The sequence below is a fragment of the Aedes aegypti genome, chromosome 3 (genome assembly GCF_002204515.2).
Source record: "Aedes aegypti strain LVP_AGWG chromosome 3, AaegL5.0 Primary Assembly, whole genome shotgun sequence".
NCBI classification, from domain to species: Eukaryota; Metazoa; Arthropoda; class Insecta; order Diptera; family Culicidae; genus Aedes; species Aedes aegypti.
In genome coordinates, this window is record NC_035109.1 from 388,642,407 (window position 1) to 388,665,429 (window position 23,023).

Below are 23,023 nucleotides of genomic sequence, written 5' to 3' on the forward strand. Positions count from 1 at the left end.
AGCTAAACAAGTCAACTATAAATCAAGTTTTAATGATATTATCTTGTAATAATCACGGTTAATGAAATATCGTTTGCATATCTTCGATTCCGTTCGAAATTCTGGACTTTACCATTGAAAACGACTGATGATCACAGATTTGATTGTTTTTCTGTGAATAATGGTCTCGGGATCACCGTGACGATAATAATCGATCTTACCGGAAGCAGGCGCAACATGTCATCTTGGGAACCAACCGGTACGGTCCGGTGCAGCAGTGCATGTAGCACACCATGGGCCACCCATAGGCAGCCAGGGCGAATCTCAAAAAGTGCCGTGCATTTTTGATCGTCATCCACGCCGGAGACGTGGCAAACACCCTGGTAATATCCGTAGAATATCGCGGCCCATCGTCGTTCAGCATACGTATTCGCCGCATTTCGCGGGTTTCTCGTTTCTGACGGACCCTCAGCAGCACACACCCGGCCATGATATCCGAAGGAACCAGATCCGTCCCCCGGAAGAGTGCACTGAGTAGACTGGCCACCTGCGTAAATGCCTCGTGGCCAAATTCGTCCTTCCGCAGGCAGCAGAAGGCCCACCGGAACCTCCGGAACCATAGTTTCGAGACCTTTCGGTGGATTGCCGACTCGGTGGGACCGTTATCGTTACTATCCCTGCCGTTCTTATATTTGGCCGACCCCAGCGGGTCAAATACTATTGCTAATCCGAAGATAATAAGCGCAAAGACTACCCAGTTGAATAGTACGATTGCTGTGAGGAGAGAAAGAAGAAGAAAAGTTAAATTACAGCGGAATTAGTTCATCAACGGTTAATGATATGGAAGTTCAAGGGTGGTTATAAGGCGCTGGCGACAGACTTGACTAGTAGAGGATGTGATGGGATAATAAAGTTATATGAACTTTGCTTGGATGACATGTACGTCAACAGCTGCACGATCAGTAACTATAATGTTATTCTAAGCTTTTAAGAGAACTTTTTTGTAGAACTCAGAGCGTACCTAGGCGGCTGACGCAAGTTAATGTACTGAGATCGTAAATGTCTCGTTAAATGAGTTTTTTCATGAATATTAACCCCAGATGAGGTGATGACAACAGCAACGAAGTGCTGGTTATACAACCATCTCAGAAAGTTTTTTATCGGTTTAGAGGATGTCAAATTGAATGATTTCATCGGTGCAGTACCGTGCCAACACCATATTCTGAACGGTTGAGAAAATCCAATTTAAAATACTTAATGTTAGTTAAGGATTTCAAAAACTGGGAAATTGGGTTATCTTGCTGTTGCATTTGTTTAGAAGTTTAACTCATCTCATCGATCATAGCGAAAACCGCATTTACTTAACCTTTTTTGTCGATTGAAAATGGGGCTTTTAGGGATAACTGAACTAGTGATTTGTATGTAATTACCTACTTTTGATTAATTTATTGACCTCCTGTCTAAAATGAAGGAACATCACACTTTTCCCATCAAAGAAACTTATGCAAAAGATTTGACACAGCAGATTCGTGAACCTCTGCCATAAACTCATTATAACTTTCTAAAGATTACAAATGAGATTTGCATTTTAAAACAAGTCCATGCCATGCAACGCCCACCAACCCATCTGACACCGACTCCGAATAACCTTTAACATTGAAAAGACAACTTTTCGCGTCCAACATTTGGTAAACTTTGGCAGCAATTAATTTTCCCCCGTTTTCACCCACGAACATATCGTCTTACCTTCGATCACAGTTCGAGTTATTTTGTCTTCACTCTTGCACTCGATGGTTCCGCAGAAGGCCCACATCGTTCCGAAGACGTTCAGTCCAGTTTCTGGCAGGATTAGAAGAATCCTGAAATCGGTGGAAAAGAGGAAATGTCATCGAGTTATCATTCACCCAAAGTAGGGTGTCCTAGAAAAAAACAATGTTCGAAAATGCATGGTGCTCAACTCTAGAATGAAAGATATATAGCATTTTTGTAAAACAAAACAACTTTTTAAAATATCGTTTAGAGGTTCTGCCAAATGTGGGTTTTCTTTTTTTTTTTGGGGAATTATCAACCTAAAATATTTGTACGCTTTTTAATTCCTGGATTTGAAACCCTTATCCGGTAGAACTATTTAAAACATGTTTTGTTTCGTGAAGGAATGCTGTTAGAGGACTGTCGTTCGAGTAAATGAGAAAAATATCAGATATTTGGCTATTCCTCGATTTATAAAAAAAAATATCTTGCAGAATGAGCTAGCTCATTGTATTATACAAAAAATGCTGTAAATAAGCACATCTTTCATTCTAGGGTTGAGCATCTGGGCTTTACAGACATTGATTTGTCCTTGGACACCCTAACCCACAACCATTTCCCAATAAAAAAAACAGTTTGATGAATTCGGAACTCACTTAACAACCAGAAGAGGCGCCACCCAGCGGCGCTTCTGCACTTCGGTGATGCTGCCCTGGGCGCTGCGGTTTACCAGCAGCACGAGTAGAACTATATTTATACTAATTAATGCTAGGGTTCCTACTAGGTAGATGCGCACGGCTAGGCCGGCCTGTTCATCGCACTCCGCGGTCACGCTCCAGTACGTCGACGTCACGCATGATATCAGCCCGAGCCTAAAGTAAAGTGTAGAAAAGGGAAAGGGAAATACAGTTTTTTTCTTTCCTCTTTCATTGAAAATCGGTGAATAAGTTCAATGACTAACTACTGAACAAGGTAGATGAATAGAGCTGCGAATTATGTAAAGCGAAAAAAAACACCACAATGAATCAAACGACTAAGGTGAATTTGATTAAGGTAACACGGAGATGAAACAATATAAATCCAGACTACATGAACTATCGCCAGTTCTCATTGAATTAATGGAACAACCATGATCGACCGAATGAGCCCAATAATGAAAACGATTAAATCGGATGATGCAGCCAGGAATGCACAGTAGTCCAGCAAACTGATTTATGAGGAGAGAAATACAATTAGAGCTCTATCATTAAACTTTAGACAAAAGATGTTTCTGACAAATATGTTTGTTTTAGTTAGGCCCTTTGATATTGTTTAAAATTGGTATGGTCCACATTTTCATAGAGTAAAGTGGGGCAAAAGTTCGAGTGGGGTAAGAGTTTCTTTTTAAGATTTCCAGCTCAATTCAAAACAAATCTTATAAATATCATGGTGTTTCGAATGCTATTCAAGTAAGAGACTTTCAATCCAAATATCATAAAAATCGATTGAGATTTGTAAAAGTTATGGCTATTTGCTGTTTTTCGACGTGAATATTGTAATTTTTGGTCAAACTTTCGTTGCATGGAACCAATTGAAGATAAAATCTTTTTCAATATTTTATGTAAGGGCGTTTCTAGACCTATCATAAGGTTGCTTTAAGGTGTATTAGTTTTTGCATAGATGCTTGAAAACAATTTTTGGCCCATAGTTGGGCAAAAGTTCGAATCAGCGGGGCAAAAGTTCGACCCATGTATAAAATCACGGAAAAATTTGCAAATTGCCTAAAATCCACATATTATCTTCAAATTCAGTTAAATTTGTCTGATCGTGTGAAAATTGTCACCAAAATTTTACATTTCCACATAGTTTTGTGAAAAACTGCTATTTTTGAGTATATTACAATTATCTCGGTTTTGGGCAATTTTTTGATGAAAATTTAGTGTGTATTTTTCGTCAAACTTAAGTTTACGGCTGGTGTAAAGTATGCCTATCATAAAAGGATCGATATTTTGTGTTTTAGCCAGCGAACTTTTGCCCCACACTAGATTCGAACTCTTGCCCCACCGGTGGGGCAAAGTTCGAATAAGACAATTAATTTTGAAACTGTTATAACTAAAAATCTAAAAATGGGTAAATATTTTGACACAAGTTTGTTCAGCGAAATTATAGCCAATATGTTGATGATTCACTGTATAGTATTTGTTTTATTTCAAGTGCTATTGTTTTCCTGGAAACTTTGATTATACCACTAAGGTCGAACATTTGCCCCACCTTACTCTACTCTTATTTGTAAAAATTATGGTGTAAATGCTTCAGTAATGTTATGATTCCCAACCTTTTCGAAGCTGTGAATCTTTTTCTAGAAACATTATTTGAATGTGTAGTATACAAACACACTCAGTAGAGTAAAGTGGGGCAAAAGTTCGAGTAGGGTAAGAGTTTCTTTTTGAGATTTCTAACTCAATTCAAAACAAAACATATAAATGTCATGATGCTTAAATGCTATTTAAGAAAGAAACTTTCACTCCTAATTTCATAAAAATCGATTAAGATTTGGAAAAGTTATGGCTATTTGTTGTTTTTAGACGTAAATATTGTAATTTTTGGTCAAACTTTCATTGAATGAAACCAAATTTAGATAAAATCTTCCAATATTTTATGTAAGGGCGTTTCTAGGTCTATCATAAGGATGCTTTGAGGCGTATTAGTTTTTGCATAAATGCGCGGAAACAATTTTCGGCCCATAGTGGGGCAAAAGTTCGAATGAACGGGGCAAAAGTTCGAATGAACGGGGCAAAAGTTCGACCCAGGTATAAACTCACGGTAAAAAATGCAAATTGCCTAAAATCCACATATTATCTTCAAATTTTGCGAAATGTGCCTGATCATGCGAAAAATGTTACAAAAATTTTACAGTTTCACATAGTTTTGCGAAAAACCGCTGTTTTTGGGTATATTCCAATTAACCCTATTTTGGGCAATTTTTGATGAAAATTTAGTGTGTATTTTTCGGCAAACATAAGTTTACGGCTGGCATAGAGTATTTCTGTCATAAAAGTATCAATATTTTGTGTTTTAGCCAGTGAACTTTTGCCCCACACTAGATTCGAACTCTTGCCCCACCGGTGGGGCAGAGGATCGTTTAAGACAAACAATTTTGAAACTGTTATAACTAAAAATGAGTAAATATTTTGACACAAGTTTGTTCATCAAAATAATAGCCAATATGCTGAAGGTTCACTGTATGGTATTTATTTGGTTTCAACTGCTATTGTTTTTCTGGTAACTTTGGTTATACCACTAAGGTCGAACTTTTGCCCCACCTTACTCTAAACTAAAAAAAAATGTCAGAAATCGAAAAACAGAGATTTTTCACTGAAATTTTGTAGAGAGCTTCCTTTTTATATCGTATATCGATAAAAAATAAAACATGGTGAAATTTGCTTTTCAATTACGCGTGGCGACAATTTTCATTTTACTGACTTTTTCGGTAGTTCCAAAACCCAGTATAATTTTACCGACCCCAGTAATTTAATCTAAGTGTGTAATTGTTTACCTAAAGTTGTGACGTTTTTCAAAAAACCACACTGAAAAAATATAGCTAATTTCCTCAGCATTGGATCGACCAAAATTTTAAAACAAGGTGTCATTAGAATCGTAATCTTATATTCCTTGAAGAGCACTCACGATATTTTTGCGGAAAAATCTGAAAACTATTAAAAATCAATGAAACAGTCATTCAAGTCATCGTGCAAAAGTTTGGGTTCATTCCTCAGTATGGTGTACCGTGCAAAGGTTTGGGTTCACCTGAATTTACGCGCCATTATTTGCGTTCGAAAAAGGTTTAAACTATTTAAATCGGTTGAAAACTGGCAGAGATATTGACAAAAATGATGTGTGTGCGACTCAGGTGAACCCAAATTTTTGCACGATTTGCATCATACTGAGGGGTGAACCCAAACTTTTGCACGATGACTTGACTGAGTGTTTCTTTGATTTTGAATACTTTTCAGATTTTTCCGCCACAATTTCGTGAGTGCTCTTCAAAGAATATAAGATTACGATTCTAATGACACCTTGATTTAAAATTTTGGTCGATCCAATGCTGAGGAAATTAGATATGATTTTTCAGTGTGTTTTTTGAAAAATGTCACAACTTTAGGTAAAAATTTAGTATAAAAAATTCAAAAAATATTTTTCACAGTCTATTTTTTAAATGCCTACTTTTTACAGATGGGACTGACTTGCGATTCACGGCAATGTAGTCGATAAGATTATTTTATTAGTGGCTTGAAAAATTTCCTATCAATACACGCCTAAACTAAATTGCACAAAAAATGGATACGATTCGTACAAATCCAAGCTCTGCTGGACCACCACATCAAGCGTGTAATTCCAACACATTCCGAATAATGTCTCCAGTGCTCACTTCTTCTTCTTCTTGTTCATAAAGTATATGACATATGAAAATGCTTCACAATACTAAACATCTCTGTGTACCACAAAATTGGGGGGGGGGGTCCAGAAGAGCCTGATTTTGTAAAACTTGTTTTAGAGAGTAGAGAAAAAACTCCAACAAACTGGAAGTCTTTTCGATGAGAAACAAAAAAAGTATTATGTATGGAAACTACAATTCGATTTTCCTCTGGGTTTTATTTTGCAGAAAAATCAGTTTTTGGGCCACCCTAATCAGAACATGGACAACTTTTTACTAAAATGAAAAATAGAAATCCAATATGTTTAGGAATAATTCAACTCACAAAATTCGAACGAAATCGAAGCAATTTTGAAAAATATTTTTGTCTGTGAAGCTGTCTGTTCCAGCCCTGGGTTAAAACCGAATTTTAGTTTCTTAATACATCACTTTTTTGATTATTTTAACGAAAATATGGCGAATTTGTTGCAGTAAAAAAGTCTTCAGGTTACCAATAAAATAATTTCATCGACTAGAGCGTATCCTATGGTCAAAAAAGCACATATTTCAACGATTTTCTTCATACAAACTTCAATCCCTTAGAACTTCATCCCCTTAGAATTCCGATCAAACTTTGACAGTAGCTTCTTGGTATTCAAATGCATAAATTTAGGGCGAAACTTAGGTTTTTTTTTTAATTTGATCATAATGAACCCCCCTAATGTGTACCATATATTCTACAAATAAGAAAGTTATCTATACATAAATGAAAACCAAATTTATTACTTCACTATTTAGGGTAAAGATGTAACCAAACATAACCTCGAATTTAAAAGGCACAAATCTAAAGCACCAGACAACCGTTTTGTGCCGAAAATTTAACTCATTGGTCAATCGCTGATGGGGTGACCAATCGCTAAATTGGCCGCGTGAACACTGACAACTGTTCACTAGATCTGTGCTCTTGAAAATTAGAGGTTTGGCTTTGATGCATCTTCATTTTAATTCCACTAGAGTTTATATCTTGTGACAAATTCGCGTATTTCGACCTCAACTGTAAGGCTTCTACAGTGTAGTGTACTAGACTCTACTTCTAGAAGGTATCTATTAATTTCTATGGAAGCAAAGTCTAATATCCAAGATATATTTAAGTAGTTAAAATAGCAATCAGTTTGTTCATGCGACCTTGCATTCATTTCTCCAAATGCATCTTTCCTCGTAAATCTGCTTCCTGGACCACTGTGTGCAATGTAGCGGGTGGAGAAAAACTCCCCCGTCCCAACCCGTTAGATTCGGTAAACCCCATCATTTGCGGCAACCGTCACCAGTGGATTAGTCGTAACATAGGCCAATAATTAACAGCTAGGGAGAAGGGAACGGTATAATTACCATACGATCCGGAACACGATCTCGAACACGCACGGAAACACAAGGTCGTCCGACGCGGCTAACCATTTCCGGCCGAACAAACGCAACGCTGGCATGACCTGCAATTTAAGGAAAAGAGAACCAGATGATAAGAATGAGTTGCAGTTGAATATGGCGGATAAGCTCCCCACTTAGGAGAGTGAGAGGTGAACGTAAGTAAGTGTAAAACTACAGTATCATGTTTACGATGATTGACTGTGGGAGTTGCCTCAGCCAACAACAGATGAATGAGGTAAGAAGAACTGCAAAGTTTCATGTAATTGCTTCTATAGAGCTGCCAGGCAGCAGCAGTGTTCTGAATGGAAAAGTTTTTAATTTGGTACGATGGAAAACAACGCTTTGGATCTCCCCCATCGCATCCAAGTATCACGTCTCACTTTACCAAACAATCCACAACACCTTCCAATGCACAAACAGGTGAGCAGCTGTTCATAATGATCCGCAGCACTAGCGTAGCTAGAGGGTGCAGTTTACATCGGGCCTCAGATTTCTAGGGGCCCCAAAATCGTGGTAAGAATTTCTCATATCAATAAAAATTCGGCTGCTATTGAACTACATATAAACGAGCAGTGCAAAACTATGTTTTTGAGAGGCTATAATTGGTCCTTTGTCCACATATCCTAGTCGAATCGCTTAATACCTATTTCGAAGTCGATTTCTATTGCAAAACAGTACTTTCAAACACAATACAAAAAATTAATGGCTTCATCCTACTGCAGTTGTTTTGTGAATACAAGCTGTCCCAAAAATTGCCCATAAGCCCACATGCCACTCCTCACTGTTTGACACGTTAATCATTTCTCGACTGCAATCATAAATGGCCACAAGTTCAATGCTCTCAATCACAACTACCATCAGTGTACCAGTATCCGCTCATGCCCCTATTTCCGCTCACTAGTGTAAAAATTGATTTTTCGTGCCAAAACCAACATTTTTCGCACGGATATATTCTAGCAATACTAACAATATTTAAATGAAGTCGCCTGACATTATTTTCATTTGATAAAATAATTCTCTATATTGAAAACACAAGACCTCGTGAGCGGTTATTGGGTCACTAGGTATTTTTGTGTGTTCTAATAACCGCTCATGCAAAAAATTAAACAAAATTTTAAATAAATGTCGATTTTAGTGTACAGCTTTCTTTATTGTAGTAGTAGCTATGATTTTACCAGAATGAATAACAAAATTCGAAATAATGCATTTTTTAGTAAGTTCGTCACGATATATGTTTACCGTGAGCGGAAATAGTAACACTTAGATGCAGTAGCAAATGCAATTAAATATTTTTTTATGAAAGTTCTTCAAATTCTTTTTATTTTTCCACTGATTACCTATACTTGGAGCTACATTGTGACATGAAAAAAATTTCGATCGACACAATTATTATTTTATAATAAACATTTGAACACATAACTTCCCTTAAATGAGCATAATCTGGTGCACTGATGGTATATAAAAATTCTACTTTGATATCGATTGCTTGAATAGCCACTCGTCGATTCTACACCTTCGCATCGTGCCCTGAAAACCCTATCTACGCCACTGTAACAAACCGCGGTCAACCGATCATTAGCGGCCATCATCGTCATAATGATAATCACTACGACGACGACGACGACCGACGGTGTGGTATCGCACTTCAAAGTGCATCCAAATGTAAGGCTTTCGCGATTGTTTCGCCGGCAACATTATGTCATGTCTACCTTGTTCATAGAAAACTCCGCGGTTCGTGGGTTGGTTTCAGCTCATCAATTATAGAATTTTCGACCAATCGTCTGATAGTCCATCAAACAGCAATTCAAGGCTGTTCCGAGAGAACTAGTCTTCCACACTGAAAACCGACTCTTCAAAACTACGTACAATTTTGTTGGCAGGCACTTCTTCCACCGAAAAGCACTTGAACGACGAACTTCTTATGATCAAAATTTATTATTACCGACGTACTTTTCAAAGACTTTTTATTAGAATTAATTTGCACAGCGAATTCAAACTTTATTGCCTGGCGATCTGTTGGCTACTAACTCGTACAAATGCTTTCCTAGCCATACAAGCTACCTGTAGGTTCGGTTTATTACCTACACATATGATCATTTGTGCTCTATCTCTGTGTTGTGTTGTGTAATAATTTTATCAGTGTTATCAGTAGCTGCATGTGTACTTATATAGATATTTCATGTGTTGTGTTTCGCGGAGTGTATAACAGTTTAAGTTTTAACCTATTTATTCCTAGCTGTAAGTTTTAGCTCATTGATAATAGTATTAAGTTTTAAGAGTTAGAATTAAATTCAAAATAGTTCACTATCTTCAATTGGTGAACATTACCGGCCCCCTTGAACTAGCTTCAACAAATTCAATGATCAATTCAATTTTTAATCTTATTTCTACAAATCCGCAAAAGTCAGATGTGCTGAAGACCTCGTAGTAAGTACACCCACATCGTCGGTAGGCAGTGGACAAATACGGTTGACTGCCCGCTTGTATACTCCCGTCGCCGTCTTCACCGTCACAACTCGTACGATCCCATCCAAGCCTGGGTGTAAGCTGATGATCCTCGCCAATGGCCAACAAAGAGGTGGCAGGTTGTCCTCTCGTAACACAACGATACCTCCAACCTGAATGGGATTGATTGGCAAGTTCTTCGTTGTAACTTGCAGCTGCGTGAGGTATTGCTTGCTCCATCGATGCCAAAAGCGTTGGAACATTTGTTGTATTTGCTGGTAGTGGTCAAGGCGGTTTGTGGGAATGGTAGTTAGATTCGGCTCAGGAAGGGCTTTCATGACTGAACCAATCAAGAAATGTGCGGGTGTGAGGGCTTCAAATTCTGTGGGGTCGTCTGATAAAGGTGACAGAGGTCTGGAGTTCAGTGTAGCAGTGATTTGTACCAGAAGCGTGGTAAACTGATCGTAGCTCATCTGTTTCAAGCCAACTTCTTTCTTAAGCGCAGTTTTTACAGAGCGTACGGCAGCTTCCCATAATCCTCCAAAGTTGGGAGCACGCGGCGGAATAAAGTGCCATTTAATACTTTGCTGAGAGAGCTCCTTGCAAATAGCGGAGAAGCTGAGTGGATCATGGAGCAGGTCGTATAATGCCTTTAGTTCATTGCGGGCCCCAGAGAAGTTTTTAGCATTATCCGAATGTATTTCAGCAGGAATTCCTCGGTAGCCGATGAATCGTCGCAAGACGGAGAGGAAACTTGCAGTAGATAGATCGCTGGACATCTCTAGGTGCATAGCCTTTGTTGAGAAGCAGACAAAAACTGCTATATACACCTTAACAGGAGCGGTATTTCGGCGTGGAGACTTTAAAAAGAAAGGCCCGCAATAGTCTACTCCAGTGATCAAGAAGGGTCGTCCTGGGCGAACTCGACCAACCGGTAGTTGTCCCATGGGTTGTTGAATAGGCGTTGGGTTGGTTCGAAAACATCGAACACACTTACGAAGCACAGCATTGACAATGCGTTTGCCGTGTATGGGCCAAAATTCCTGCCTTATATCAGCCAATGTTAATTGTGGACCGCTGTGAAAGTTCTGCGAATGGACGAACTGTATCACGAGATCCGTGAATGGGTGATGATTTGGCAAAACAGCGGGATGTTTTACCGTGTAGCTTTCGTTTGACAGACGCAGACGACCTCCAACTCTAATGACTCCATCTTCATCAAGGAATGGACAGAGTCTTTTTAAGCTCGATTTATTGTCAACATGCTGTTGTCGCTGTAAATTTTTGAGCTCTTCCGGAAATCGCTCAGCCTGTGCCATGCGGGTTAATGCCATCTTAGCCGATTTTATGTCATCAGCAGTCAATTCAACAGAAGCCACTCTGTCGTTCGGGTATCTACTGTTGTGGGCAAAACGACGGCAGTAAGCGACGACACGAAGTAAAGAAGGCAATGATGAACGCAGGCCGAATAGCTCGTTGGGAGGTTCGGCGACTCTGACCGTGTGAACGTTCTTACGAATTTCCAAGTGTTCTTCGCAGGGAGTACAGTATTCATCGGAATAGGGCCATGCATCCTCGGTGTCACGCAGCCATGGAGGTCCTTCTTTCCACAGCTGACTATTCAGAAAATCATCGACTGCCATTCCTCGCGATACTAAATCAGCAGGATTTTCCTTTCCTGCTACGTGACGCCAGAAATGAGCGTGAGTAGTGATTTGAATGGTCGAGACTCTATTGGCGACAAAGGTTTGCCAAGTATTAGGCGGAGATCGTAGCCAGTGTAGTACGATCGTACTGTCAGACCAGAAAAAAGATTGCACATTTTCAATGGAGAGAGATTTAGCCACTTTCGAGTGTAGAAGCGCAGCTTCCTTGGCTGCACATAGTTCGAGCCGCGGTAGCGTCAATCTCTTGAGCGGTGCAACGCGCGATTTCGAAGACAGCAGCTCTATCCGGACATTTCCAACTGCATCTGTCGTCCGTACATATAAGCACGCACCATAAGCTAAGGTGGAAGCGTCAGCGAAGCAGTGGAACTGAATGCTAACCCATTTGGAAGCAAAAGCGAATCGGCTGATTCGCAATTCTGAAATTTTGTACATTTGTGAGTGGAAGGCTTTCCACTTATGTTCGATGTCGACGGGAACAGGTGTATCCCATTCTATATTAAGCAAAGCAAGCTCTTGCATCAGCATTTTGGCCGTAACTATTATTGGCGATATCAATCCTAACGGATCGAAAAGTTTCGCTATCGATGACAGGATGTTTCTTTTCGTCCAAGCTTGCTCGCTATCTATGGTATCGTAGAAGAATCGCAGTTGATCCGTCCCGGGTTCCCAGGTAATTCCCAAGGTTTTCACCTTTTCCTCCGGATTTATATCAAAGGAAATAGATAAATTAGTGCCAAGTTGATCGGCTGGTATACCCTTCAAAACTTCTGGCCGATTGGAACACCACTTGCGTAAAGCAAATCCACCCTTCTTCATGAGCGTATCGAGATTGTTCTGTAGCTGGATGGCCTCATCAACGCTGGATGCTCCACCGATGTAATCATCTACGTAAAAATCGTTCACTATTGCATCAGTAGCGTCCGGGTATTCAGCTCCTTCATCTGTCACCAGTTGATGCAGAGCGCGAATCGCTAAGAATGATGAAGGTTTTAATCCATATGTGACCGTCGTTAACTCAAATTCCTGTACGGGTTCTTCTGAAGTAAACCGAAAGAAAATGCGCTGCAAAACGGTGTCCTCGGAGTGTACCTGTACCTGCCGGTACATCTTTTCAACATCCCCGACTAGCGCAACTTCGTGCTTTCGGAACCGAAGCAGCAGGCTAAGGAGCTCATCTTGGATGACTGGACCTTTTAGAAGAGCGTCGTTCAACGAGTAGCCACTATCCGTGCTGGCTGACCCGTCGAAAACAACACGAACCTTTGTTGTAGTGCTGGATTCCTTCAGCACAGCGTGATGGGGTAAGTAGTAGCCCTTTCTGGGGCTTTTTGCCTCTTCTAGAAGCTCCTCTTCGCTGACCTGCCTCATGTGTCCCAGATCCAGATATTCTTGCATAAATGCATTGTACTGAAGGCGCTTATCCGTATTCCATCCTAGTTGCCGTTCCAATTTTTTGAATCGCGATAGAGCCATCGCGCGTGAGTCTCCAAGCATCTGATCGAAATTCACGTGTTTCGGTAAACGTACGACGTACCGACCCTCCTCCGTGCGACTAAACGTCCGTAGAAAATGATTTTCGCTATCTTGTTCCTCTTTCGACCAAGCAGGCCGATCCTCATTGCTCTCGATTTCCCAAAATTTGTGTAATTGGGCTTCCAAACTATCTGGAGCAGACGCTACGCAACAGCTAACTGCTTTGCTCTTTACTTCGGAAACTTTCCCCGTAACAATCCAACCGAATACTGTATTGATCAGCATCGGCAGCCCCGGACCTAGCGGGATCCTTTTCGTATCTCTTTCAAACAAGAACCGGTAGAAATGCTCTGCTCCAATCAGAAGATCGATTCGGTTGCTAACGTTGAAGTTCGGGTCGGCCAATTGAATGCCAGTTGGAATTTTCCAGTGTCCCACAGGTATGTGCCCTGATGGCAATTCCGACGTTACCTTCTGAAGAACTAGAAATTCCATTCCGACGGAAAAGTCTTGGACCCGAGAGCTAACAGTAGTGTTTACCAGGAATCTAGCTCGTGTTTCCGCTTCACCAACACCGCTTATTGGCACGTTTATCGTCCTCCGTTTGAGGCTCAGCATCTGACATAATCGCTCACTCATGATGTTAGCTTGCGATCCGTTGTCTAGCAATGCTCGAGCCATCTGTTTTCCTCCATGCTGGTCTCGAATGACTAGTACGACCGTAGATAATAGAACATTTGAAATTCTGCCACTTTTGGCCCCTACGTTGTATGATCCAACTGCTCCTTGATCGCTTTCGTCTTCAGATTCCATCTCGTTAGTAGCTACGTTGGTTGCTACCGGTTTTTCGTTCCGTGCCTTCTCCGGTTTGCCTACAGTATGATCGTTGTGTACAGCACCGCTACTGCTCAACGGAAACCCTGGATGAATCAGCGTATTATGCTTTTTCCCACAGTCACGACAGCTAAACTTTGATGTGCAGTCGCGTACCCAGTGGCCAGACTTCAGACAATTACTGCAAAGCCGTTTACTGTTGACGAACTGCAATTTCTCCTTCAGCGTCATTTTCGAAAACCTGCTGCATCGTCCCAAGAAATGCGACTCTCCGCAACAACAGCAAGCCGAACCACTTTTTTCGCCATCAGTAGCGGCATGAACGACTACCTTCTGTCTCTTGACTTCCACCTTCTGCATACTGCTTTTCAATTCGACGTTCGATGAAACCGCCTCCAGTACCCTAGTCCGCTTCTCGAGAAAATTCACCAAAATTGTGAATGTCGGGTCCTTCGTAGACGCTGCGTGGTCTTCCCAAAGTTGGAGTGTATTTGCATCCAACTTGGAGCACATCCAATGGACGACCATAGCACCCCAATCGTCAGTCTTCTCTCCTAACTGCTTCAAAATTTTTAAACGCTGCTCGAATTCATCCACCAGAGCATGGATTGCTGTAGACGACTCCTTCTCCACTTTCGGGTACTCCATCAGCGCCTGTAGATGCCTCTTCTTCAGCAGGTATTCGTTGGAATACCGCTTCGTGATCGTGTTCCAAGCGATCGAATAGTTGTCGTTGGTGAGCGTAAGCGATTCGATAAGTTTGGCCGCTTCCCCCTTTAGAGCTGATTTCAAATAATGAAACTTTTGAACGTCGCTAAGCTCCCCGGAGTCATGAATCAGCGACACGTATGTTGATTTGAACGATAGCCATCCTTTGTAGTCGCCGTCGAACTCCGGTAAAGAAATTTGAGGTAGGCGAACTCCAGTGTGCGCACCCAAAGGTGGACCATTCCGCGCTAACGTGTTGTTCAAATCAGCAGCAGTCCCCTCCGTTGGTAGTTTCGCCAGCAAAGCCGCTCGTAGACGATAGTATAATTTCTCGAACTCCTCATAGGCTACGGTGCAGTCTTCCTCATAGATGCCTTCCACGTCCAACTCCGAAATTTCCTCCTGAACCTCCTCAAATTCCTCAAATTTTGCCTCAATTTTGTCCAATCGAGACTGAACTTCCCCCGTATGAATATCTGGGTTGAAACTACCCAGAAATTGCGCATGTCGTTTTAATGACGCAACAATGCGCTCCCGCTTCTTGATTTTTTCTCTAATCTTCTTCTCAGTCATTTCCCACAACCACTACCAGCACAGCAAATCGAAGTACGAACGATGACGACCGGAAATGAGAATGGAAACGAGCCAAGAAGCACTGCAAAACTCCAATTAGGCTGCTGGACAGGTACTCACCTGAGGCCTGTCTCAAATAGGCCTTGTATTCAAACTAATGCAGCTTTCGTCGGCCCCCGTATGTTGGCGCAACTTGGAATGATCGTTGTCGTACTTCGAATTGAGGCTTGTCGAAAAATCTTGAAGAGTGCAACCAGCAATGCAGACCGTGTTGCAGCAAAACTCCTTTTGATGCAAGAAGCTCCAAAAAACCCAGCAAAATTCCAAAAAAGGAGAAAAAATCCAAAATAGCACTGGCTATAAAGTAATAGCAGTTTGGACAGGTACTAACCTTGTACCTGTCTACAACAGGCCTTGTATGTTGAATGAAATTCGCCTTCAGTGTATTCAATTCCCCAAGAAATAGATGGTTCGATACAACTGACCTTGTTTGTTGATGATCAAATCCTCTAGGTAAATCGTCTCGTTGAAGCTGGCTCGTCCCGTAATAGTGTGACGTCACGCCTCCCAGTTGTTGGGCTCCCCAGAAGTACTAGTCCGCCTGTCGAACGTTCCGTCGGTGATACTCCTCCGATCGTAGCCAACGATCACGAACACCTGAGGCCAATCCGTCAATGGGTTGAATGAATCGATATCACAAGTCGTCCAGTGTATGCGATACCGAAACAGCTTATCCGACGTTGCAAAGCCGAGTCGCGCGACGTTACAAGCACCAGAAGAAACCAGTGTACATGGAACCAAGAAAAACTCTCAAAAGCACCCGCAAGCCAGCGAGATAGAGATGGAAAGCCACTCACCTGTGGCCTATGCGAAATAGGCCTTGTATTTATTCTCACAACTGCAGTAATTGTCGCGTGACACAGTGCGGAAGGCGTCCAACGTATGAAGCAAGCTGGGTGGATGTGAGTGCAGTGGGTGTAGTACTTGGGAGAGCAAATTCTCCGCCCGTTGCTGAGTACGGTAACAGAAGATCCGTTGTCCCAAAGATGGCCCCCGGACGGGTATTATTTCACGGAACAATACACTTGGCGAATGAAGGCTTTCTCCAACCACAAATCCTGGTCACGGCACCATAAAATGTTCATAGAAAACTCCGCGGTTCGTGGGTTGGTTTCAGCTCATCAATTATAGAATTTTCGACCAATCGTCTGATAGTCCATCAAACAGCAATTCAAGGCTGTTCCGAGAGAACTAGTCTTCCACACTGAAAACCGACTCTTCAAAACTACGTACAATTTTGTTGGCAGGCACTTCTTCCACCGAAAAGCACTTGAACGACGAACTTCTTATGATCAAAATTTATTATTACCGACGTACTTTTCAAAGACTTTTTATTAGAATTAATTTGCACAGCGAATTCAAACTTTATTGCCTGGCGATCTGTTGGCTACTAACTCGTACAAATGCTTTCCTAGCCATACAAGCTACCTGTAGGTTCGGTTTATTACCTACACATATGATCATTTGTGCTCTATCTCTGTGTTGTGTTGTGTAATAATTTTATCAGTGTTATCAGTAGCTGCATGTGTACTTATATAGATATTTCATGTGTTGTGTTTCGCGGAGTGTATAACAGTTTAAGTTTTAACCTATTTATTCCTAGCTGTAAGTTTTAGCTCATTGATAATAGTATTAAGTTTTAAGAGTTAGAATTAAATTCAAAATAGTTCACTATCTTCAATTGGTGAACATACCTCATCTTTTATTTACGCTGAACGAGTAATGCAGCTACAAGAACTTTGCTTGTTGAAATTGAACAAGAACTAATTCGAAATATGCAGTTACGCCCTTTTTAGTTTTACAGATTTATTTCTTAGTATACAGGTTTATCTCATAAACTATTGAGAATTTCTCAATGCACTCTTCGGACACACAAAAAGGCACAACTTTTGTAAACATGTCGAGGTGATATTTTTATATTTGTTCGTAGTATTTTAGCACGAAAATTCTAAAAAATGGGATTGCTTACATTTATTGTGCATAATTCATAAACTTTTTATATATCATAATAGCTTTCTTCTACAAAAATATGATCTTAAGCAACCCAGGCAGCTTTGCTGAACATTTTGATAACATACAAACGATCATTCTTATTTTGAAATAATAATATTTCAGCATGAACAGTGCTTAAAGGTCGCATGATAACATAAGGATTCACTAAATTCGCATTTGAAAGCAATATCTCAGCTTTTAAAAGATTTGGTAGCGTACATTTAGGCTCCGATAACATTAGCAGTAAACGGGTAGCTATTCAGCAAGACTTAGCTGAGGCTCGTAGGTTCGAATCCCACCAGTCGAGGGTCTTTTCGTAAAGGAAATTTTCTCGATTTCCCAGTATCATCGTACCTACTACAAGATAAACACATCCACAAACAGAAAATTGTCAGAGGAAGATCTCAGTTAATAACCGTAGAAGCTGAGACGAAGGCTCTTTTCCAATTGAGACGTAAGGCCAGAAAAAGAAGAAGAAGAGTTCATTCATTACGTAACGCCAAAACCAATTGCAAGTTAAACTATGAAAGAAGCAGGATCCATTTGAAAACTTTCCAACCAGCCTGCTTCAATTGATTGAGTCTAGAAATGCGATCCACTAAAAACCAGCATTTTTTCCGTTTATTATGAATCACCATTACAACCAACTCTTTGAACAACATCGCACAGCATCACCGACCGGAAAATAACGAAACCATTAAGCAATGCCTTCGCCGGAAACCACATACAGCACAGCACAACCACTCAGTAGTGGAAAAATTAGATTATCTCCCTTTTCTCAGCTGGTAGCTTACAGGCAGAACTGCGTCAGGATAATAATCGGGAATCTCCAACCGACGATGGAGGTAAGTGACGATTGGGTATGAGTGCTGCTTTGCCCTGCAAGGTTTCTCATCGAATACTTATTTTGAAAGTTTTAGTATTTTAATTTAGCCTAGGAATGACTTGAGCTTAAATTTTATGGAAACAGGGTTATTTTCGTCAACTTTTCTACTATTTTTGATGATTAAATCAATGTATCTCTATCATGTAAATGTGGTTTACTGAACACTACATGACTTATGATGATTTTCTTCATGACATGGTTTATAACCCACTATGATTACTATTTAGAAGAAGCATTCAATTAACATTACAAAAGTTGTTAAAAAATTAACAGAACATACGTGTTTTTCCTCAATGTCAGCCAAAATCATGTATGAATCATGTACTTCTCTTATACCTAGGTAATAAAAACTCGGGATGCCATACCCAAATTTGTTACTCCACAATTATTTTCATCAGCTCGAGTCAATGCAGAAAAGTGCGATGCACACTGTTAAAGATAGATGTTGAGCTGGGCGATGGCAATGGCGCTGATGCAGTAAATCAGCGGTAGTAATTGAATATTGAATTGATTTCAATTGATGTCGAAGCTAGTTTCTGTGCTGAGTCAAATGATTGAGATTTTATGGAGGCGGTTCGCTAATGTATGAGCGTATCAACCAATCGTCTGACTCCGATGGGAAAATCAAAACCAGGCAGACGGTGATTCACGTGTGACAACCAGAACCCGTTACAGAAATAGATATCGGAGGGTGGAAATTATTTGTTAGATTAAATTTGCATACGGAATGGGTGATCAATTGAATTCCTTTAGGGAAAGTCCCGTCGCAAACGTGCTTGGATCCGGACTCGAATTAATCACTCCACTCGGTTGATGACTGGGATTAAGCCCACTCGACCATATACTCTACCATTGACTAGGCGAGATCAATTAGCTCGTGAACTCACCCCTCAACACGCAGATCAAGGTTATAATTTTTCCGCGTCGTGCACAGTGTAATTGAGAATAAGAACGTGACTGGTTGATATCAACAACGGATACAATCAGATATGGTTTGCCTCAAAAGTAGTTTTTATACTCTATAACTTGGTTTTACAAAATTTTACAAAGTGTTTGGTCCATCGATTGTGTCGCTTGCTTTAGCGGAAGCACATTCGTTTGGCATGAAATGCGTTTTGAGTAATATCGGCAATCCGGTTAGGCATGATTATATTGTGAATCGTATCACCTTTATCACCACCTTCTCCCGCTAACCCAATATCTTTTCCATGTGGAGACGCAGAGGTATATTCGGTCTCTAGTAACAATAATTGTCTAACTAACATTCCTTCCAACTCTACAGTTTCTTCCAGTCAGGGTTGTTTTGTTTCTAGTACGGTTCCATGAGTAATATCGACTCATGGGGGTTTGACCATATGCAGTACTGGACAGAATAAAGTACGCATTGGCCGTTTTTCCATACAAAATGATCAAGTTTGGAGTCTTATATCTCGGTTTCTAGTTGTCCGATTGACCTGCAGCTTGAAAGTAACCTCAAATTTGCTAGGTTCGATATTCATAGTTTTTCATTAACGAACTTTTAAGTTATCGCAAATCTCAAATTTTGATAAAAATGACAAAATATTAAAGTAAAAATAATTTTTAAATGAAAATATTTAGAGCAATATGTCCTTCTGCAAAAATGTACAATTTGATAAGACACACAAATTTGCAAAACATCATTTTTCGGTAAAACTGATTATTTTCAAAATATTCTCAAAATTAAATTTTGCAATTTTTTGCAAATTGAAAGATTTTTATTAATTTAAAAGATTGTGTTTCAAATGCAGTGATATTTTAATTGAGTAAAGTCTATGTTATATCTAGGCTGTGGTGAAAATTTCAAATCAATCGGAACACTAAAAGCTGAGATTCAGATCTCCAAACTTGACCATTTTGTATGGGAAAACGGCCAATGCGTACTTTATTCTGTCCAGTACTGTATGTACTGATAATATGGTTTTCTTAGAAACGGACTCCAAAATGCCAAACTTCGTTTTTCGAACTAAACTCCCACATTTTTCGAACTTATTCAATTTACGAACTAATTCAACTTACGAATAAATTCAATTTACGATCCAGTTCATAAATTAAGGCTTTAGTGTATTCAGGAAAACGGTTCTTTGGCTCTTTGAAAAAGAGTAGAACCCAATTTCAGCAGAACAAAATAATCATCACATTCTCGCTTGATCAGATCGAGGAAAACGCTTCTATCCTAAGGCAGTTGAGGTCAGGGTATTCAACTGAAATTCCAAGGCTCGACTGGCGACGCACACTGTTAGCTGCCAGATTATGCGTCCAAAGCCAAGTGTAGATACTGCGCCATCACTGATCATGCCTCCAAACTGCTCGATCACAAAAGTGCAGAATTCTAACGTTTTGCGGTCGTTGCAGCGAATTTCGAAACATCACAGCTAATGTGCATTGACATAAACGAGCCATGGTGCAACATTCTAGAACAGCGGTTGTCAACCGGTGACCCGTTCACCTTGAAATAACAAGAACAGTTAGCTGTGTTGTTTACTGGCGTAAGTGACTTTGATGGATAAATCACGCACTAGATCATGGGCCGGTTGTGTATGTCCAGAAGGTTCAGATTGGGAATCACTGACCGAGCGCAAGTAGCAATTTAGAACTAGCTAAGCCAAGATGGTATTCAATCTAAGAATCGACCCAGCGGCCAACTAGCTGGCTTACGTGCGAGTAGTTTCGATTGCAGAACGTTAATCGGCTCAAGGACATCTACTAGCAGTGTAAGTGGTAAGTAACTCTACGAGAACGACAAATTCTTACGTTCAAGTTTATTTTCATGGGCTAAACGTGCAATTGTAACTTTTAGTTGCTTGTAGCTCACTTTATCTTAAGTCGTAAGCATCCATCTGTGGATGCACTCGTTGATCGACGTCGGCAGCAAGGGAGACATAACGACCACAAGAAGTGGTTTGCGCTTTTACGGGTTTCCGCAAAGGTATTAACGCGTTGGAGCATATGATGCCCCTTCGTTCACGAGATACTTCTTTCGCTCAGTTGGGCAGATATTCTTTTTGCATTAATTACGCATTTTTTTAAATAGTATTTTACGCGATTACTTTACTACAAGATTTCCTCTAAAAATTCATTCGAAAAATCTGTCAAGAATTTCCACCAGAATTTTTGTTAAATATTTTTCAAAAAACTCAAATGAAAATCTTCCAAAAACTCTTGAAAATCTAGCAATTCAACATACATTGCATATTATTTGAGAAATATCGTAAGACATTCCCCATTGAATTCGTTCAGGAATTACAACCTCAAGAGAATAATTACGATTTTCTTCAAAAGTTTGAAGAATCGAATAGTTTGAAGAAAAAAAGTTTAATTATTGCCAGACCTTCAACTGCCAGTAACTTCATGAATTTCCCATTCAAAAATTTCCTTCTCAGGAAAACATCTCAAGCAACTATGAAATGTAATCGGTGCTCATCGAAAAATTCGCCCAAAGGGATGGTACACAAATTATGTCACGCTAAATTTCAACTTTTTCGACCCCCTCCCCCCCTTTGTCACACTTTTTGTATGAGTCCTCCGAAAATGTTGTAAGGCTTGGCTCGACCCCCCCCCCCTTGGAGCGTGACGTAATTTGTGCATGACCCCAAAGATCCAACAAGTCCCCTAGAATACTAGAATACGTTTAATATTTTCCCATACATTCCTCCAGGAATTCATTCTACCAGTTACACTAGGAAGTTGATAGGAATTCTTAAAAGGATGTCTCTTGAATATGAATGTCCAGTCTTATTCCTAGTGCTATTCTGCAGTTCCAGCAGAAATTCAACGGGCCTTCCTTAGTCGAGAGGTCAGAGTCCGCGGCTACAAAGCAAAGCCATGCTGAAGGAGTCTGGGTTCAATTCCCGGTCGCTCCAGGATCTTTCCGTAATAGAAATTTCCTTGACTTCCCTGGTCATAGAGTATCATCGTACCTGCCACACGATATACGGATGCGAAAATGGCAGCTTTGGCAAAGAAAGCTCTCAGTTAATAACTGTGGAAGTGCTCACAAGAAAACTAAGCTGAGAAGTAGGTTCTGTCCAAATGAGGACGTAAAGCCAAGAAGAAGAAGAAGAAGATGAAGAAGTCCTAAATTACTGGATAGGTTGTCAACGTTATTTCTTTTAAAAAATCCAAGGAGGAACCCATGGATGAACTTGTGAAGATGTTCTATAAAACTTGTTCGCCACTTTTTATAACAAATCTAGTATCTGATGAAATGCTTGAAAAACTCAATGATACCCCTTTTACGACCTCAATCGTCATTCGGTGCAGCGCAGAGTCAAATGCACAAACGTACAAATGCCTTCCGGCGTAACATCTCCAGAATCGCGTGAGAATCGTGCAAATTTAATGATCTCCCACCGCATTGTGCGCAATCTGGGACTGTCTGCTTTTTCTCCACAGCCTTTACCTTGCCTAAACAATCATGTTAACGTGTGTTGCCTTCGGAGCACCTTCAGCGGTAATGATATAGGGAGTTGAACTGTCAATAATTATTTACAGCCGTAAGCAGAATAAGTACGCAAAACAAAACTTCCTTACCTAACATGATCAACGCCACAAACAACAACAGCAACACCAAATGACGATCATGCGCTGACTTTGAACTTCAGACGGATGATATTTACGACAAAAGGGCGTTTAATAGCGTGGAGAGATCCGTGAACCCCGACACCCATGACGGATGGTTTTCAACTCGCCCTCAGGCCCAGACCGTGCGACAGGTTCAAGTTGGTGTCGCCGCGATTATTTATGCTCTTCGAATCTTGAATCAGACGGCAGAACGGTTGGAAATAAAGAAGCTCTCGAAAAAAAACATTTTTGGAG

The 23,023-nt window shown here is 40.4% G+C and overlaps 1 protein-coding gene across 7 annotated transcripts in view; it reads right to left on the reverse strand.

Annotated features, from left to right (window-relative positions):
- Positions 1–23,023, reverse strand: part of LOC5563690 (sn1-specific diacylglycerol lipase beta) — a 111,846-nt gene that overhangs the window by 22,526 nt on the left and 66,297 nt on the right. For all 7 annotated transcript variants that reach the window (XM_021853892.1, XM_021853891.1, XM_021853889.1 and 4 more), the window contains 4 exons: positions 7,511–7,608; positions 2,385–2,600; positions 1,726–1,838; positions 201–753 (listed from right to left, as the gene is read on the reverse strand). In XM_021853892.1, coding sequence (XP_021709584.1) covers positions 201–753; positions 1,726–1,838; positions 2,385–2,600; positions 7,511–7,605 — 977 coding nt within the window. In that variant the 5' untranslated portion in view covers positions 7,606–7,608. The remainder of the gene's footprint in view (positions 1–200; positions 754–1,725; positions 1,839–2,384; positions 2,601–7,510; positions 7,609–23,023) is intronic.